Source organism: Vicugna pacos, chromosome 24, assembly GCF_048564905.1.
Source record: "Vicugna pacos chromosome 24, VicPac4, whole genome shotgun sequence".
Taxonomy (NCBI): domain Eukaryota; kingdom Metazoa; phylum Chordata; class Mammalia; order Artiodactyla; family Camelidae; genus Vicugna; species Vicugna pacos.
Genome location: NC_133010.1, coordinates 22632164 through 22653270, shown reverse-complemented (window position 1 = coordinate 22653270; position 21107 = coordinate 22632164). Strand labels below are relative to the sequence as shown.

The window sequence follows — 21107 nt, the reverse complement described above, 5'->3', positions numbered from 1 at the left end:
CATATTTCAATGAAAATGTAGTTTAAAAAATCAATTTACAAGCTTTAAAGTATAAAAGTGTACTATAGTAAGTTAGAAATCAACCTATCTTTGCCCCACCTTTCTCTCTGACTGTAGAGTTACACAAATTGGCCTAGTAAAGGGGCATTTCCTAAAAACCTGATTATTTCCCACCTCAGAAAAAAACCAAGCTTTCCTATAGAAATTCACAAAGAATAACAAATTTTTATCTCCAAGAAATATTACTTGCTGAGTTAAAAAATTCCTCACCTTTCATGAATTTAAATGTATTACCAATAAGTGAATAATTGGAGCTATTAAGTAGGTATATTTATTACAAAGCATCCAACCTCTGTTTTCCTGATTTTTAAAAATCAGAGGTAAAGATGATTTTCCAAAGAATACGAAGTAATCTCAGAGATAGATATTCATTTCATAAGCATTTATTTATTCTGTTAAATATTCAGCAACTAGAATACAGACACGCTGTGCACCACTGCTGCTGTTACTATGCCAAAGTGATACAGGTCACAAAGGCTGAGCTCAAATTCTGTCAGATATTAAACTCCTTGGGCTAAAAAAGGAGTGATTTAGAAACAAACAAAAAAGATAACAACTCCACAGAAAAAATATCAGATGACAAATCTGTCAATGCTTAATTCCAGTCAAATTAAAACATAGAAATACTGACAATTTTCAGTTATCCTCCCTAATGGGGCTGAGAAGAAGTATGACTGACCCCTCAAATCTTTCACATTTGGGTTTGAAATATTTATTTCCTTAATATGTGAATTTTATGTCCGAGGGGCTCATTTTAATCAAAAACAAAGGTACAGAGACAAAATTTGTCTCAGGGACGATTGTTTACCAAAACAAGGCTTTTCTAGTTCCTGCACCCGCTTTGGTGCTTAGAGAAGGCAATTCCATTCTTTATCAAAAATTCTCCCACTAGGGACGGGTCAGAACATCTCACAGAAAGTCCTGTTACTTAGCAAGTCAAGCGAGAAGTACATATTAAAACAAAAGAACCAGTGGACTGCTAAGGAAATAGCTTACTTTAGTGAGCAAGATTTGCCTCTGGATAAAGCTGAAATTTGGACAATCAACTAGCAGATAAATGAAAATTGGCTGTGGCAGTAAATAAGGTCAGATCCAGGTTTTGTGGAGCATGAAGGTTATACAGTTTGAGGAGCACTCTGTGCAAGGAAGAATATAAAGTTAGTCATATGAGTTAGGCCCAGAGCCTCGTGGGGACCCATGCTGGGGAGAGGCCCTGAAAACTTCCGCTTCACTGGTTTCAAGGTAAATCTACCTCTGGGAGTAAATTTCTATGTGGGACTAGTATACCTTCCTGGCTATGTTGTCTCTTTAAAAATAATCATTAAACAAAGCTCTAATTTACTTTGCAACACTGGTACAGAGTGTGCAGTATTTAGTGAGCCACCTTCCCCCCAATGAGCAGGGAACCCACAACCCAAGCAAGATCCATGGCTGGTGATTCCTTTGCTGGCATCTGTTCCTCCTTGGTGCCAGCTGCAGCTTCCTGGGGCTGACACCGAGTACAAGTACGAAAGAAATAATTGGGAATGACCTTCCTGAACAGACGAGAGTAAATGACAGAAACAAGTCTGTGACGGTGCCGCAGGCAGTCACGTTGCCTCCCTTGTAGCAGTCAGATCCTTAGCCACGTCTTTCAAAGGCATGTGTGCCCGGGGCCTGGCTCCTTTAGAGTCCTTTCCAAAGAGGGTCCGGTTCCAAGTTTCCACTGGGCACCCTCAGGTCAAGGAAGTCCCTGAGGTCTAACAAATGATATCCACATGCAGCAGCTGCTCTTTGGCTAATCCCAGTACTGACCAGACCCGTCTAGATGGAATCTAGAGGGTACCAGAGAGCACTCATGACAGGAGCACCCATCACTCATCACGGCCAGGTGCCGAGACGCTGAGGGGCACTGTCCTGTTCCCAGCTCTCTTTCAGAGCAGGAGGAAGCCCATATGGGCTCTGGGTCCTGTAGAAAACTTAGCCACAGAGGCTGCTGCTGCATTCCCGCAGTGAAGCTGGCCATCCTGAAGGAGAGCTTTGTCAACATAGAAGGAGAAATACATATGTGATGAAACCCTTATATTTTTTGGTTTTGGGGCCATGTACCTGTATTGCCTTGTCAAATAGTAAAACTATATGAAATAGGGGAGAAAAGTTTTCTTTAAAAAAAGGAAAGAATTGAATTAACTTTAAACTTCTCCTCCTCCTCCTTCTACTTCTTCTTCTTCAAGAGCCAAATTTAATTGCATTTCAAGCCCAAAGTTTAGATCGATTTTATAAATGGAAATCTGAACTGTAGTCTACAGGGAGATTCGGGCAAACTCACTGGAGCAATGTGTTAGTATCAGTGAGTAGCATTCATTCATTCATTCACTCAATTCCCGTGTTTTCGAATTTGTGTGTGGATACTGGGCTAGATCCTCAAGCAAGACATTTAAAATACATGTCTGGAGTTCTTCCCACTATCCCTAAATTCATTGTCAAATAAACACGTAAAGAAATTGTCAGTAAGCATGATAATAGTTCAAAACCTGGGAATAAAATAGTATAAGAAATGTATTTTAGGACAAGTCTGGAGACATGGAAAAGTCTTATTCAAATTATGAGAATTCATAAATTCCATAATAGAATCATGTATTGAATTTACCAGATTAGAGTTATTCACAATGTACTTAAATTTAACAGTTACTACTGTATTATCTTAGGACAACAACCTACATTTAAAATAGTTAAAAATCTTTCATCATTACTTCTCAATTATTAGGAGTTTTATTTTAGATTTTTCTTATTTATTTAAGTCCAAAATCTATCCTAATGGAATAGATTTTTCTTAGCTAATTGGTTTTTAAAGTGAGTAATAGCTGTTTATTCAAAACAACGGGGTTGGATTCCAAGTAGCAGCCACACTTGTGGGAGAATTCAACACGATAAAGATCGTGCTTTCAACATCCGAACAGACATTTGCTTGGGGGGATTAAATGTGTGTTTCACACACATAAATGAAGAATATTATTCTAGAAATGCTTCTAGTATAACAGAAGCTCATTAACTTATCGTTCAAAGACTCTACATGAAAATGATAAGGAAAATGGTGTACATCTGAATAGTCACAAGAATTTCAGAAACCTTTTGACAAATAATCCCAGGCTGTAGATGACTCTTGCAAATTGGCCAGTTTGGAATTTCACTTTCCAGAAATAACGAACTGTGAAGCATACACAGAGCAGGCCCCCAAATCCTTCGTCTCTTCCCAGACTTAATACGGAAGACATCCAGCCTCAAAGGACTCTGAACCTGAGTGCCTCCCTAGGTGACGTCCTGGAGAGTAGAACTGAAGCGCTTCCTCACTTCATTCTTGTCTGCTGCGTTAAAACAGGCGTTTCTTACACTAACACCTGGAGTTCCGGTGGAGAGAACAGAAGCTCCTCGAAGTGGCGTGTGTGTGTGTGTGTGTGAAATTGACTTCATGTGCCAGGTAGTCATGTTGGAAAAATCACCGGTATTTAGCCGGGGGGAAAGGCATTGAGGTGCTAAGCTGGACAGGACTGGAGGGCAAGGAAGGCGAAACAAGTCTGGAAGCTGCAAATGCTGTTTTAATGCAGACTTTATAGAAATATGAACAGCGTTTTTGGTCAGAAGCCAAATTGGAGTGTCACTCAGCTGTTTGGTCAAGTAGCAGGCCACACAGTTTCTGGTGTCTTATTTCCCTTCTTCTGCTGGAAGGAAATACTGAAAACACCCCAGCGCAGGAGCAAAGTGAGCAAGAGGGAGCTTCTGAGTCCAGTGCGAAGTGACCCAGCCCAAATCATTCCGAAGATCATGCTGATTAATATGTTCCATCCTGTTTTTCCTCAACACAAGGAAAGTTCTAAATTAGAAGCGGCCAGCAGATTTCTTTTCACAGGCAAGCTCTGCTCAAATAGTCCTGCCTGCCTGGAGCCCTGTGTGGGGACAGCTGTGTGAGGCCACTGCTGGGCTGTCACGACAGCAGCGATGCCTTCCATGGGCGGGGCAGGAGTTGTGCCGCTACACCTGCTGCGCAGCTGCCCTTCCTACGCCAGTTCCACCCTCCCGTCTCCCATTCCAGGGGACAGGGGCACAAAGAGCCCCCATGTGCTTTCTTTGTATGCACTTATTTTAAATTATCCCCATCATGAACTATAGATTTATCAGAACTCTGTTCTTTTGGCCAAAAATTAGGAAGCTACAATTAATCTGTTGTGTTACAGAATAACTCTCTTCAATCCAATTTAACAAATACTGTGTGCCCAATATTGACTCCTACTCCCTTGAGAGTGGGAATAGAAGTAAATGTGGATCAGACACAATCCCCATCTTCAAGGCACTGACAGCTTAGTAGAAGTGACACATATCCAATCATAATTTGGTAAATGTTTTATCTTTCCATTTGAAACAAGTAGCACCGATGCTGAGAGGCAGGAACAATACTGTGTGGGATTTCAGGGAGGAGTTTATTGAAGAAGTGGCATTTGATCTGAAGCTTGAAGGATGTGCTGGGATTTTGCTAGGTGGAGAAGGAGATGATATATTTTTAAAAGAATAGAAAATTAGAGACATAGTGTGTGTGTGGGCAGGGTGTGGGGAAGGGACTGACTAGAGATTGTCTTTTCTTTCTTTCCCTTTCCACCACTTCCTCTGCTCCCAAACCTCCTTACAACCATTTCCAGAAGTCCAAAGAACTAAAATGCAGTCAAATAGAGGACATTTGAAAAATAGAAGCATCACATGTTGTCAGGAGCCAGACTGCTTGGGTTCAAATCCCAGCTCTGCTGTTCTAGCTGTGAGAGCTGGGAAGTTACTTAGCCTCTGCCTGGGTTTCTTCATCTGGAAAATGATGTTAAGAATAATGCTACTTCATGGGTTGTTGTGAGGGCTGAATTTACTAATCTGTACATAAGGCACTTAGACCTTACCGGGCTCACAGTAAACACTCTGTGTGCATTATGGTTACTAATGTTGTTTTCGATGTCTGTGTATGTGAAACAGGTTGTCTAAAAGGGAAACAAGTGAAATCTAGCTCCTTTTTTCAGCAGAAAATAACTTAAGCAGAAAACCTTGTCCAGCGCCATACCCACTGGCTACCGAGAACATGAGGTGGTGAGGAATCGGGGGCCACTTGCAGACGCAGAAGGCAGTGTCTCCCCTCCATGGAGCCCCCGCCTTTGAGGGCTGAGAGGCTTCAGGAAAAGGGAATCTTTCAGCTTCTATTTGTCAGATTTTCTTTCATGATTGATTTTAAGTTCCTCCAAGCTGAGAGCCGTGCTTGCTTACCACAGAATGGAACAAACATAATGAGCTTTCAGTGCAATGACATGGTTTTTAAAAACAGGCAGGAATGTTAGTGGGAAGAATGTTTTGCTTTCCTCCAACAGACAGCCAACAAAACCCACTCACAGCCTTTCTGTCTGTTGTGTCAACAATGGGCAAGTTTTTCTTTTCTTTTTTTTAAGATCTTTTATTGAAGTATAATACACATACAAAAAGTGTATATTGTATATTAATGTAGAACTTTGATGAACTTTTGTAGACTGCGCACATTCATGTAACCAGCACCCAAATCAAGAAACCAAACATTATCAGCACCCAAGATGCCTAATTCACCCCTCCCACCCTCCTCGGGGAATCACTCTCCTGACTTCTAGCAGCACTAACTGATCTCTTCTGGTCTGTACTTTGTATACAAGCAACCATCATACTCTTGTGTCTGTCTCTTCTTCAGTCAGCATTATGTATGCAAGAGTCAGCCACGTTGTGGTGAATTGCCAAGTTCTCGAATCTAATTTTTGTAATGGAGGAGAGAAAAGCACATTCACCAAGACGTTTTGTGATATTTATAATGTGTTTTATTTGCATTTATTGAGCAGATGCTGCTACTGACCTCAGTGCCGTGTTTACAGGTGTTCCTTCAACAGCAAGAATTGTGTGTGCTTTGCTTTTAGTCATGAAGCTATCTACACCTCAGCTTACTTCACCTCGTTTCCATTGTCTCATAGGTATAAAAACCAGGTGCCAATAAACGTCCATGCAAACCCTGAGAAGTATATCATCGGAAGCCGATATGGAATGCACACTCTGGAGATAAACGCGTAAGAGACATCAGAGTTCGTGTGTGTCACCTGAGTCGCTTGGGACTCCAGTTGACGACTGTTCCCCCTTCTTCCCAGTGCAGCACCATTGCGATCGGGGGTGGTCCCATCCACTGCTTCTTTTGGTGCACACCTAAGAGGGATACGTGTGACATCCTTACCAAGCCCACATTACCTCCCAAAGTGATCTTATTTGAATTTAGTCAGAGAAGATGAGAAAACATTCATTTGTATCTTTTTATTTATCCTTTTATACATGCAAGAGTTTTTCTTAGACATAAATAAGAAAATAAGTTACATAAATAGGCATTTATATTCAGTTATCCTTTCAGAGTTCTAAATCAGCATCATTGTTATACAATTAATGATATGCCTTAATCAGTAAAGGCTATGAAGTTTGGGGTTGGTGCATTGAAAGTTAGCTGGACTTAGAGAAATTGTTCTTTCCTTCAGCTCACCAGGAACCGCGGGAAACTATGCACCCACCCTGTCAACCCGTAGATGGATACGGGGCCAGACACTGGGATGTTTTTAAAGCAAAATCAAAGGCAAAATTTGAAAGCAGAATCCACATCAAAATTTCAAAGTCCTCAATGGTTTTTCTTGTCTCCTAATATGGTTTTGAAATCCAAGCCTAGTTACGTGGGTGAAAAAGTTAAACAAGCTCCCAGCATTTTCAGTTCAAATAAAACCACAACATGCTGAGATGTCAAAGTAAAATTTACATCTTTCTGATCTCAAGAGATTTACAGCCTTCTCAGATCAGAACAGTTGACACAGGTGATACTGGGCTTCAGGCAGAACCTGGGGACCCTCTGACATTCCTCCAGGCACTGGTCCCGGCCCGAAGTCACATCCCTTCTGCCAGTGGGTGATTCTCCTGAGACAGCAGCAAGCTGTGTGGTTGCCCTATGATTAAATAGCCACGGGAAAGGAAACAGTACTGACCTTCCTGAGGTTCTGTTGATGTCTGTAAAATTTCGACAAGAATTAAGATTTTTACAAATGAAGTTAAACTCAGAGGAGCAATGAAAACACGGACACTGGCAGTGATAAGACACAAAACAGCCCGCTTTGACATCTCAGCCTGTCCGTCTCTCCGTGAGATCGCTCACTCTCTAACTCCAATATTAAAGACACCCCAATTTCTGCATTATGACTTAGAGGAACTTCCAAATGGTATATATTGTGTTGTGCTGTGGGCTGAAACTCCAGGTGTGGCCTGAATCTTTGTAGAACTAGGGGATAAATCACTTACTTGTACTTTGAGGCGAGAACGCAGAACCACACATTAGACTGAGCTGGGTCTGTTCTGTGGCTCAGGGAGGCTGTGGGAGTCCATGAGGACAGGCTGTTGCTTTCTCTCTCCATCACCCTGTAGCCTCCAGACTGAAACACCCTGAGGGGGTGAGCAGGGAGGCTGTGGCCCAAACACGCTCCAGGTCCTACCTGCTGCCAAGGTACATGGCCTGGCATTTTCTGCTCCTGATACAGCTTTAGACTAATTTTTCATCACACTGTTCACACTGTAATTTATGTGCTTGACACTTTGTTGACTTTTTTTTTAGACATTTTAAATGAACCCAAGCTAGGGTCACAGTGGACCATAGCTGTTCTCCTGTTCTGTGCTGCTAGCCTGAAATTGCAGTAGATCTATTAGCCTCTATAAAATCCCAAGACCTAGATCAAAGAGAGGAGCTTTATCAAGAGTCCCCAAGAGCCATGTGTTAGCCAATGATTTGGCATGTGTCGTGTTAGCAAAGAGATCCTTGAGGGAACAGCTAGTGATTACATTCAGCCTTCCGTATCCAGGGATGTGGGACCTGCAGATACCGAGGGCCGACTAAAATTTGCCATCTTACTTAGTAAGGGACTTGAGCGGATTTTAATACCCACCAGGGTCCTAGAACCAGCCTCTACACCGCTCCCCTCCCCGATGCTGAGGGCCATCTGTACCACGAGAGTCACCGCAGCAGGCACTCCTTTCCTTCTGTTCTTTCAGATGTGATTTTGAAGACACCGCTCAGTACCGGGCCTCCGCCATGAATGCTAAAGGAGAGCTTTCGGCGTATGCCTCGGTTGTGGTAAAGAGTAGGTTTGCTGGACTTGTTTTATTCATAGTGTATTTTTAAAAAAACTTACTCTCACTGCATATATTGTATATATGTATTTACCTGCAATATAATGTATATGTGCAGTCAAACTGGTAATAATCCTACCTAATAAAACTGAAAAAGGAAAAAAAAGCAAATAAATGTCCCATAATGCAAATGTCTTTGAGAACTGGTCAAGTCTATAGGACATTCCGAAGATGCAGGACCAAACCTACAAAGAACTGAGCAAGCTCAGGGGATCTGGATTTTCCTGGCAAAAACCAAACCAATTACCAACCAACCAAAATAGCAAACAAACAAGTGGGGAGGAAAGCAAAATGTGGTCCTCTCCAAGGCTAGACCAATTCAGACCGGCTCTAGAGCTGTGATGTCAATATGGCAGCCATCAGCCACGTGTGATTGTGGACCACATGCAATATGGGTAGTACCAAAATGAGATGTGCTTTAACTGTAAAATGCACATCATATTTCAAAGACTTTGTACAAACACAAAGAATGTAAAATATCTCACTAATAATATTTTAATGTTTATTTTATGTTGAGATGTCAATATTGTGCATATATTGGGTTAAATAAAACATATAACATTTTAAAAAAGATTTAATGAGATATATAGCTTTCAGCACTTGAGCAATTGTAACTTGGAGAATACTAATTAAATTACTATTGTGGAAAAGCCATGATGTCAGTAAACATAGTTCTCTTCCCTCATAAAAAAAATTTGTTCTCACTACTGAAAAATAGATCAAGAAGCAGTTGATATGCATTTGTGCTTTCTTTTTTAGGGTATAAGGGAGAGCTTGATGAGACTCGCTCCCATGCAGGGGTTTCCACCTTGCCACTCAGCTGTAAGTTTCAAATATATTTGCTAAGTGTTGTCTCTTTGAAATACTGCATTATAAGCTATTCCATAATGCTAAAATCAATGCATAGTATATTTTATAATAAATGCTAGTGTGTAGTAATAGTTACCTTGGTTAGTTTTATTTTTGTAGATTCTTTGGTTACTATATTCTCTTTCTGCATATAATTGCTTTGTTATGGTTTTATAAAAACCCAGATGTGATGGGCTAAAATGGCAAGTGCTTTTACGTCTTTCTGTGTTAAACTGAGAAAGATCATTATGCAAACCCGAGCAGAGTGATTTAACCGTGCGCATGCACACACACACACACGCACACACGCACACACACACACACACTGGGCTGTATCAGAGCAGTCTTAGTCATCCTTAAATATCCAGGTCAGCATCACCTCCTTGAGGAATCCGTGTCTGACCCCTGCCCCCCACCCACCCAGGGAGCCTGGGGCACCTCCATAGAGGCAGCTCTCTCACTGGACATTGTTAATGTTCTCTCCCACTGACCCATGAGCCACTCTGCCCAGCAAGGCTGGACCTTTTCCCTTTAAACCCCCACACCTGATGCAGAGTCATATTTGATGATGAATGAAGGAATAAATAATTTATTAAATGCAATTTAAAATAAGATCTGAATGTGGTTTAATGACAAATTATTAAAAATAGTCTGATCAGTAGTAATTTATAAGTTTGTGCACTTCAATCATTTCATCTATATCAGAATTTCATTTCATGGGAAGCAATACAGGTAAAATCCTTATGGCTGTTCAAATAATTAGACGCATACAACTGTTCAGCCTGAAAAAGATAGTCAAGCCTGAACTTCTTATTCTCCAAGCATGAAAAAATAAGTGGTAGTTTTTTAAATGGTTGATGAAAATACTTTCTCATGGGTCAACTATTCACCTAGCTGATTAATCTGATGTCCGTAGATGACATACTCCATCGGCTTCATGGAATGGCTCCTAATTTTAATATTCCAAGTTATAATCATTGGTATCAATCCCATGGGCACGAGGGGGTGCAAGAGAGGTGTGAGGGAGGAATACATTCCAAATCAGGTCCTTCTCCTGTCATTTGATTTATACTGAGATAGAATAGCTGGAAAATTTGAAACTGTGACTTCTCTCCAGTGTCCCCGGGAACAGCCTATTGGTCATTCCTCAGTCCTCTGCATGTCTCCTCATTCCCACTCCCACATCATCATCCATGCTTTTCCCATCGCCCCCTTCTCCATCAAGCCAGGGTCTGAAAACACAGCTCAGCCTTACTTCTCTAACTTCTTAATCTTTCAGAGCCTCCTCTGACTGGCTCCTGAATTGAGTGCAGTTGTTCCCAGCATAGAGAACAGAGGGCTCTTATTCATTCATTCATTCAGCTAGTATACATTGAGCATCTGCTGTGTGTACCAGTTTAGGTGCTTGGAATACGCTGGTAAATATCATCGACAAACTCCCTGCCCTTGGTCCTACACTCATAGTTACTACATATTGGTCAGTTGTGCCAGACTCTGTCCTAAGACATTTTTTATATGCATTGATTCATTTAATATTCTTCCAAAGCTTATGAAGTGGGTACCTTTTTGTCTGTGCTGTGCAAATGAGGAAACAATTTAGAGAGGTTAAATCATGGGTCCAGACCTCACTTAATGGTAGAACAGGGACTGGTAACCTGGTCTTTCTGATTCCAAACCAGGTCTATTCTAAACCAGGCGTTGGCAAATATTTTCTGTAAAGGACTAGGTTGTAAATACTTTAGGCTTTGTGGGCCGTATGGTCATGTCACAGCTATTCATCTCTGCCCTTGTTAACACAAAAGTAGCCACAGGCAGTAGGTAGATGAATAGCATGGCTGTGTTCAAATAAAACCTTATTTGTGAAGGTTATTGAAATTCAGATTTCCTGTGGCTCTTTCCATGTCACAAAATATTATACTTCTTTTGTTTTTTTTACAACCATTAAAAAACTTAAAACCATTCTTAATGGTACAAAGCAGGAGGCAATCCGGATTTGGCTCACAGATTTGCCAGCCCCTGACCTGAACCAGGCTCTCCTGGTAACCCTTATGGCTACTCCCTAAGGCAGCTTTGGAACCAGCCCAGCTTCCCAGTAAGCAAGATCTGTTCAAGTTTTGCTTTTTGATCTCAGCAGGTCATCCTCATATAAAAGCAGGGCAGAAGGGACACATGCTTCGAAGGGAAGTCATTTCCCTGGTGGTTCACACAAATTCCAGGCAGTCCCACGTATGGGCTGAGAGTGCAGGTTCTGCAAACAGCCTGCCAGCGTAAGCCGGGCTCTGCGGGTGAATATGGGCAGTTATCTAGCCTCCCTGAGCTGCTGTTTCCTCCTCGATAACGTAGATATGATAATGGTACTTACCTGATGGGGCTACTGGGAGGCTTAATTGAAGCTGATGGATATTAAACACTTGGAACACTACTTGGCGCAAAATGAACTCAATAAATGTTAGCTTGCGTTTTCAAATTAATTCTAAGAGGGCTCAGGAAGAGTGTTGAAATATGAGAGGACAGGCCCAAGTTTTAGAGTTAGGCAGTTACACGTTTGAACTTCAGTTTCACACATAATACCTTTGAAACCTTGGCGTTAGCCATGTATTATATTTGTGAATTTCTGTATCCCCATCTGGAAGAGAGGAAAAACTAGTATCTGTGCCATGGAGTTTAGATGGAGTTTAGATGACGTGTCAAATGGGAAGTTCCTGGCATGTAACAAGCCATCAATAAACAGTCGTTATTTTCCCAAACCCTTTCCGTTGAAAAAGGAGAAGGTAAAACCTAGGAGAGTTTACGATGCAGGTGTTTACTCAGTCTGTAGGTAAGGTATTTCTAAGAACAATATTTTAAATGTTTCCATTTTCTCCCATTGACATTTCTTATATATATTTTAAACCCAGATCATTAAAGAAACTGGAGCAACTTACTGAAAAACTCTGTCTTTATGGGTAATCTATATGGCTCTTTGTTCCAAGAGTACAGGCAGTAGCGTTTAAATGAACTCCGAATCTAAAATTTTAAAGCATGTATAGTGCAGCTGTATTTAAGTCTAAGCTAAATGGGGTATTAATTTACATTTTCTGTAAGGCATTAAACCTGACCTTTTAAATTCTGTTTATTATAATAGTAAAAATAAGCATTTAGCTTATCTGACCAATGAAGCAAGAATTCCCATACACAGAATTTCAATTTCAGCATAATGATATGTACAAATATGCTACATACTTCTTTTATAGGACTTAATTTTTGCCCAGATAAATCATTGCTAGGTCTTTGTTGTGATTGCTTTCTGCCTGTGCTTATTAAAATGCTTGCATCTCTTTGATGAGAAAAAAATGAGTTACTGATGTTTGTTTTTTGTTGTGCCCAGTTGGTGTGACCCCGTACGGTTATGCGTCCAAGTTTGAGATCCACTTTGATGACAAGTTTGATGTGTCTTTTGGGAGAGAGGGCGAGACGATGAGTCTAGGCTGCCGTGTAGTTATCACTCCTGAAATTAAACGTTTCCAGCCGGAGATCCAGTGGTACAGAAATGGTGAGCCTTTGTGATGAATTCTCATTTAGATTCTTATTTGCAAAGGGTCACTGACTGGGCTTGGCCCCAGAGCATGGAAGTTCTGTTTATCAGAGCTGGCAGAACTGGACATTAGAGGACATACCCTACTGGATGTTAAGAAAAGTTTTTTTAAAAAGTTACATATCAAAGTAGCAGAACTTTCATAACGTATTTGTGGAGATTTCCTATCACCAAGTAATATATGGAAAGGATTACAAAAAGTGTATTTTCGTTCTGTAAGTAGGATATACATTTATTTTGTAAGTTAACTTTATTTGGTAAAATAAAGTGAAGTCCAGGGGGACTGTGGGGCATGCCCATTGGTCCCCCAGCACGGTGGGTGGTGGTCGGCATGCTCACCAAGCAGTTGACCTGAACTTCAGTGTGCATGCGGGCACCGGGCATCTGGGCCATCCTGAGGCCAGGGCTGAGACCAGGACTTGGGCCCAGATTGAAGCCAATAATGGCAGTGGTGGCAGCGGCAGCAGCAGCATTTCTGGAGGACAGAAGCATGGGAACCCACAGTGGGAGGCCGGATTGCCTGTCTGTCCCCAGAACTCACATTGGTGGGATCTGCACAAATGCACTTCCTGGCCTGAGCACCATGACAGGAACTGCCAGCAGTCACGCAGTAAACTGTCAGTAAGAGATTACAGAAGAAAAGCATGTATGTAGACATTGCAGGAAGACACACAAGGCCATTGTTAGAATTCTTTGGAGTTTAGACTCTCTGGTTAGGAAAACTGCCACAACGTTGCAAAGCAAATACAGGCTTGGAAATAAAAACTAAGTTTAAAGATTGTCACATCCAATGAAAAAGAACACTGTTTTCATGTGAAAATTTGGAAGCAGTTATTAACAAGGAGGATAACTTTTAAATTAATTTTTCCTTATAATTGAAGATACAGTGACAGAATGCATAAACAGACAATATATAATACTATATATTACTACATACTATATGGTATAACGTTGTGTAATGCTATAACTATCTAACACTCTTAACAGCTACATGCATCAGCAGAAAGATCCTTCTTAAAATTAAAAAAAATCAAAACTTATTTGCAATCTTGCATTTGCAAAGAATGATGTTGCTTTCAGTTATATCAGTTTAAAAGGAAGTTGCTAAAAGTATAAATCTGATGACCTAGTAACTGAATTTGGAGAAAAGCAAGACAAAGTTATTGTATATTATCAATCAACATATCACATTAATAAAGTATTATTTTTGTACGTCAAATTATGGCATAAAATACTATTTTTTACAATTTGTATTACCCTACTATGTTTTATAAGTGATAAACTATTTTTAGAGGAAAAAACCTTATATTGTAGTACCTTTAACTTTATTTTTTAACTGTATTTTTTTTCCTCCGCTTTGTGAACCCTTGCAGTTTCATTTTGCACTGGGTTCTGCAGATTATGTGTCTGGCCCCAGGGCCCTCACTTCTGGTCTAGCATTTTAACCAAGATACATATAGCAGAATGGCACAAAGCCATAGAGACTTCCACTAATAGTCGGATAGCTTTCAGTATAGAAGCAAAGGAATACAAAAAGAGAGGTGGGGGAGAAAAGCGGGGAGAGAAGGGAGGAAGAAGAGAGTAATGGAGAAAGAAGTGAGTTAATTTGCTTACTGGTTTTTTTCCTCTAGGGGTACCTGTTTCTCCATCAAAATGGGTGCAAACACACTGGAGCGGAGATCGGGCAACACTCACATTTTCTCATCTCAACAAAGAAGATGAAGGTCTCTACACAATCCGTGTACGAATGGGAGAATATTATGAACAGTATAGCGCTTATGTCTTTGTTCGAGGTAAGACCTAGAGAAAGCAGAACACTCGAGAATAGTTTAAACACCGAGGCCGTATCAGTCTACTCAGGCATGTTTTTTGTAACGATGAAAAAGCCATTTGAAAATTCTTCCAGATAATGTGGCACAGGGATGTCACTGTCCTGTAAAATTAGGCCTGATATAAAAGGTTAACCCTGAAGGCACCGACCCAGAGGTGACCAGTTCCAGACTATGTTACTGTCACTAATGTCAGTGCTTTCTTCATCTTCAGTGAGCCACCAGCACAGTTCTCTGGAGGTGTTTGAGTAGAGAGGTTGAATCCTAATGATATGAAAGGCCATTTCAGTTTAAAGAAGCTACAATAAGAGTGAAGGGAACTCTCTAATACCTATTTTGAAGAGCAAATGTTTTCTTTTATTCCATGCCTTTTCTTTACAGTTTTAGTTTTAATGAACTAGAAAACAAGATGCTACAACTTAACCCTCAAGACAGACTATAATTTTTGACTTTAGGAGTCCTTCCTTTTTCAAAAAGCAGTGTCTCGAATGGTTCAGATGTGCACAAGGGGAAATGTTATTTCTCCGTGAGATCCTAGCACATTTGGAAGACCATGAATGCTTCCAGACTACAAGGGCAGTGCTCTGTGTTCTTATACGTGATGGTCAGTGAGGTGCGGCCACACGAGGGGACAGAGGAGAGGCTTGGAAAACAAAGTGTATTCTACTCACAGATCCTAGAGAACCACCCTGCAGAAGCCCCAGCACTGGCTGGTCAGGAGGCAGAAGGGGCAGGGGCAGGGGAGAGCTTAGACTGGTCTTTCCTGGGGCTCCTGTGTAAAAGGCAAGGCAGGGCAGGGCAGGATAAACTGTACAGGAGTGGCTAATGTGAACAATTTCAGTGGACTCCAAGCTAAAAGGGTCGTGCCTGGTTGTCTGGTGCCTGGTGCTGAGATGATTAGGGCAGAGGAATATTTCCTCCTGGGGTGCAGATCGAGGAGGTGTGGCTCTGAACCGGTCAGAATTGGCCAGCTCCGAGGCATGGGGGCGGATAATCTTTCCCCAGCCAAAAAAGGTTTTTAATATGTCAAAACATCATAATATACAGAAAATAAATATATAAACAATACAGGTAGACTTGCTAAATTTTTGTATCTTGTACACTAAATAGAATCATAAACTCATAGGCATTTTGTTTAGGGTAAAACTTTAGAGGTCATACAGATGTCCTTAACTGGGATTCACAGACTTGCAAGGGGTCTGTGATTAGAACTGTGTTTCAGTATAACTGGTTTCTTTGGTAGGCTCATGTATTTTATTTTATTTTATTTTACACATTTAAAAGCATTAATCTTAGAAGGGGCCTCTAGGCTTCTTTCACCAGTTTGCCAAAGGAGTTTATGGCACACAAAAAGTTAAGATTCCTCTTAATTTTAAGATGCAGAAACTAAAGATTTACCAAAAGCCTTACAGTTAGTTAGAAGCAGAAGAAGTCACTAGGATACAGGTCTTCTGATGGCTAACCCAGGATTTTAATTAGGGTGTAGGTTAAGCTGCTGAAATTAAAGTTTATTTCTGTCCTGGGGACAGTTGGTAGGCTGTACCACACCAGCACTGAACAATGACAAATGATCATTGAATTCTGCCACAGACCAGCAACTGATAAAGATACCTGAGTGTCTAGACCAACTGAAAAATGGGTCAGATGTCCTCCCTCCCACACAAAAGCATTTTGGGAAAAGTCAGATCTTGTGAGGGGAAGAGAGGGGCTAGCCCTCTGGGTAAATCGCAGTATAAATGGACACACTGGAAGTTATCAGCAAGTACGTTTATTTTTCAGCCAAACCACCTGGATAGACCTGGCTAGATGAGAACTGAATAGAGTCTTTGCCTCTGCTCCCAATTGTCTTACCTGAATCAGGGAGTATCTCTGGTGACTCAGAAAAAAACTTAAGTTGTGCCCTGATGATTCCCTCTGTGGACCTTTTCTGGGAACTCAGCCTTGTCCAGGGTTCCTCAACAACGTTCCTCAGCACCCACACCCAGAACTGTGGCTCTGTGAAGGTTTAGGCCAGACTTCACATGACTCACCAGAGAGGAGGGGAAGGGACTGAAATTTGAAATTTATGATTAAGCCAGTTTTTATATCCACAAAATAAGGGGAGAATCTAAAATGTATCAGATGTTGATATGAGAGAATTGAAAAGATTGTTGGGGAAGACAAAATCAGAAAGACAAATTTCAGCAATTGAGTTGTGAGTTTAACTTTTAGAAAAAGACCTTCCTCAGAAGTGTGTTTTAAATGGTATGTTTTAGATTCTTTATAAAAATCTTTACTGAGATGTAATCACTCACCACTAGACTGAACCATGCTAAGTGGACAATGCTTTCTAGAATATTTGTAGAGTTGTGCACCCATCATCTACAGTCCAGTGTTAGGACATTCCCATCACCCCAGAGAGATTTCTCATGCCCATCCCTCTCTCATCTCCAGTCTAGCCTCTAGGTGACCACCAGTTGACTTTCTGTCTCTAGCTTGTCTTGTCTGGACATTTCTAGATATAGTATGTGATCTTTTACTCCTGTCTTGTTTCACTGAGCATATGTTTGAGGTTCTTTATGCTGGTAGCTTGTTCCTTTTTATTGCTGACTAGTACTGCCGTGTATGGCTATGCCTCATCTTGTCTGTCCATTCAACAGTTGATGGGCAATTGGGTTGTTTCTGTTCTTTGACTCCTGTGAATAATGCTGGTATATATATTTGTGTTCATATTCATTTCTCTTGGGTAGATACCTACAAGTGAAATTGCTGGGTCGTATGTTAAATTTGTGTTCAACTTTTTGAGAAACTGTCAGAATGTTTTAAATGACATTTTATGTGTTTTTTTTTAACTTTGAGCTACATGAGGCCATTTCAGTGCATTTTTTAGAGCTCTGATATTTTTGCTGCTTAGAAAATAGCTTCTGAACCAGAAAGATCAGTGTAGAAAGCAGCAGATGTCTGCAGAAACACATCCCAGAGCTGCATACATTTGGCCAGGATTTTAGTGCATAGATACTATGTGTTCTTTGTGAAAAACAGGTAATATAAATAAGAAAAAAAGAAAAGCCATCATAAGTCTATCATCCAAAGATATCCAAAGTTATCATTTTATTACATATTCTTTTAAAAGAATATTACATATTCTTTTAGAGTTGCATACATTCTTTCCTCCCCCGCCCCAGAATACACAGATAGTGGAGGGAGAAGTTGATAAAGTGATAAAGGATGGGATATAAGTGTCATGGAAATAGAATTACAAATAGCAAATAAACATACAAAAAATTTTTCACTAATAATCAAAGCAATAACATTGAAATGATAATGCATTTTAATCTATCACATTGAGAAGATTCACAAGATTTTTTAAATCCACTGGGATGGAAGAATGGAGGGACCAGCACGTTGCTAGTGAGTGTAAATTGGTTCCATGTTTCTCGGGGTGCTTTGCCACTGTGTATTGATAGTGTGCATTTCCTACAACTCTAGGTCTAGGAGTTTAAGTTGACATAGTTGAAAAAAAGTATTTGTTTGGGGGAAAATCTGAAAGGAATCTAGAGACCCACCAATGGGAGTTGAAAATAACATATAACAAATATTCCATATAAACAGTGCAAATACTGCACAGCAGTGAAAATTAACGATGTAGACCTATACTTGTTAATTTGAAAATATATCAAGAAAAAAACAATTTTTGTGAAAATATATAGTCCAATCCCACTTTTATTTAAAAAACAATCACTTTTGAATTTATGTAGGAAAAAAATCTAGAAAAATCTAGGCCAATATGTTAGTACTAGTAATCTGTGAGTTACGGAATTAAGGAGAATTTTAACATATATTTTTGATTATCATGTTTTATAAGTTTGCACTACTTTTACAATAAGGACAAACAATAGAATTACTTACATCTTGAAAAAAGTTATTAAATAACCTGTGTCAGAGGTCAGACCATAAAGAGTATCAGGCTAATCTTTGGCCTAATTAATCAAACCTACAAAAACTTTGGCTCTTTGGAGGGTTGGCAGAAGGAAAGGTGGAGGCTAAGAAGAGGAGTGACGCTGACCAAGAGGGTGCAGTGGGCCAGACACTCCGTGACAGCTGCTGGGAGCCAAGGGCACAAGTGTGAAGCAACATAACACGGTATTCAGATCTGACTTCCAGCAGCTGCTGTACAGAACCTTTTTCTTTGAAAGATTATCAAGCCCGCACCACAAATGGCATATTCCAAACAATTTTATGAAAGTGCTGAGAAATGGCTCCCTAATGCCTACTGTCTACCAGGCTCTATTACATGCAATGGATGTATCTATCAACACCAAGGTTACTAGTTGTTACATTATGGGTTTTTAGCTAAAAAAGGACATGGCTGAGGTGGCCAGCTGTTCCCCTTGCAGCTAAGCAGCTCTTAGTCCTGTTAATAACTTCAGCATCTCCACCTCCGTCCTAGCTCTGCCCCACCTTCACCTTTAGCAGGCCTTCTCCCCACCATCCAGTGCTCTGAAAGTCTGGAAGGAAAGAAGTTTCTCCCCACCCAAATGCCCGTTGTGTAGCTTGCCAGGATTCTGCAGTATGTTTTAGGCACCATGATTTAGTTATATTTTCCTGTAGCTTTTATGCAGGAGATATCATCCTGCAGGTTCATGGATTCATAAAAGTTCACGGGGCAAGAAACAGAGTGTTCGAAACCAAAGCGATTTGCGCTCTTCACGGATAATGCACATCTATTAAATTCAGAAGCACACAAATATCTCTGCAGTGTTAGCAAATGTCTTGGTAACTTGTAAGAGTTGCAGAAGTGTGGCTCATAGGAAAAGAAGGTGTTTATTCAGTCAACAAGAGGGTTTTCCCTTGGGTGAGTGGCTCCCACATGTCTCAGCCTCCTCTCCTACTAATATTAAAGGGTTGACCAGATGCCACGAGGAATTGGCAAATGTAAATCCGTTTCCCCAGGGACTCTGCCTCTTATCTTAATCGTCCTCATGTAAAAGCTATGAACTGGTTATTTTTATTCCCCTTCCTCTCCTCTTAAAAACATTCTCAAGTCACTAATTTAGCTGTGCACACACTGCTGAGGGGACCCAGTGTCAGGGGAGCCCATTTCATGAACAAGCACTGCCCTCTGTTTCTTGTATAGTCCTGGACTTCTACTAAAGCCAGATAAACTAAGGTCAGATGTGGATATTGCATCAGAGTTCCTTTCACAAGTATTTTCAGTTTGGGAACAAACGTTTAATTAAAATAAACGGTTTTGTTTCTTTTCCAAAATGGTATTCCCAGCATAGCGATGGGCAAATCTTTGTGATTCTTATTCTCTTGTGGATGTATCCAGAAGGTGACGGAAGGGGCTGTTTGTTCCCTTTTGGAGGAGTTCATAGTTTCCGAGTAACACTGCACAAATAGCTTAAGAATAGACTTTCTGGGAAATTTTACATTAGACTTTTCTGATAGCAGTCCCTGACATCTCCGTATTTATTTTCTTTTAGAATATTTTGGCAGGCAAAGGCCATGAGGCAAAGATCATGGGCCCTTTCTAACATAGTGTTCTCGGTACTGATGGTGAAAAACACGCACTGTTATTTTGGTAAGCAGATTACAAAACTGAAGATTGCTCTCCTGGGGCCAAAGACGTAGCCACTGCAGTGGTGTGGTGAGAAACATGTGCGCTAAGGCATTGGCCATTTGGGCTAACGAGCATGTCTGAGAGGGTGACCAGGACCCTTCTGTATCCCCACAGATGCTGAAGCAGAGATCGAAGGAGCCCCAGCCTCTCCCCTGGATGTGGTGTGCTTGGATGCCAACAAAGATTATATCATCATCACTTGGAAGCAGCCGGCTGTGGACGGAGGGAGTCCTATTCTGGGATATTTTATTGATAAGTTAGTATTAGTTTAACTTCAGTTAGAGTGATTTGACCATACAGGTGCCTGCTTGCTTCCTCCCACCATTTCTATGTGAAGTGTTTTCTTTACTGGTCTCCCCTCCCTCTTTTTTGTGTATCTGTCTCTGTCTGTCTCTGTCTGTCTGTCTCTATATATATGTACACATACCTATCTATTTACCTAAATTCCAAAGATAACCTTTGAATTTTACCACCAACCCAAGTCACTAATTTGGCAAGAATACTATGAATCTGTACACCTAATAGGGGCCACTTTGGAAATGAAATAGCTGGTATTCAGTATACTTACTGTCCATATTCCTCATACGCCAGTGATTTAAGAGTAGTAAGTGATTTAAAGAATAATACTTTAGGAATACTAACAAAATCTCATTTACGTCACAAGGTTTAAGTTTGACAAAGAAATAACAGGTATCAATAGTATCAAATTACGCTTTACCTACAAGTTCTTGCTGTTTACGTTCTCCAAAATTTAGAGGCTCTGCATTTGCAGTAAATGGGTCTCACACATGAATTATCCAGTGAGCTTGGCCAACACAGACAACAAATTTAGATGACTGACCCAAATGCGTCATTGTCTGACTTGGTTTCTTTTCAAATAGTTTCTCCAATTCTCTTCCATTTTTGAGTAATCAAATCTGACTGTAGAAACCACTAGGGACAGATAATCTGTGCCACTGTAGTA

At 40.6% G+C, this 21107-nt stretch overlaps 1 protein-coding gene across 4 annotated transcripts in view; it reads left to right on the top strand.

The window, feature by feature from the left end:
- The window catches only part of MYOM1 (myomesin 1), a 121817-nt gene that overhangs the window by 40145 nt on the left and 60565 nt on the right, over window positions 1-21107 (top strand). For all 4 annotated transcript variants that reach the window (XM_072949167.1, XM_015239970.3, XM_072949169.1 and 1 more), the window contains 6 exons: window positions 6057-6149; window positions 8152-8240; window positions 9049-9111; window positions 12506-12670; window positions 14344-14505; window positions 20258-20399. In XM_072949167.1, coding sequence (XP_072805268.1) covers window positions 6057-6149; window positions 8152-8240; window positions 9049-9111; window positions 12506-12670; window positions 14344-14505; window positions 20258-20399 — 714 coding nt within the window. The remainder of the gene's footprint in view (window positions 1-6056; window positions 6150-8151; window positions 8241-9048; window positions 9112-12505; window positions 12671-14343; window positions 14506-20257; window positions 20400-21107) is intronic.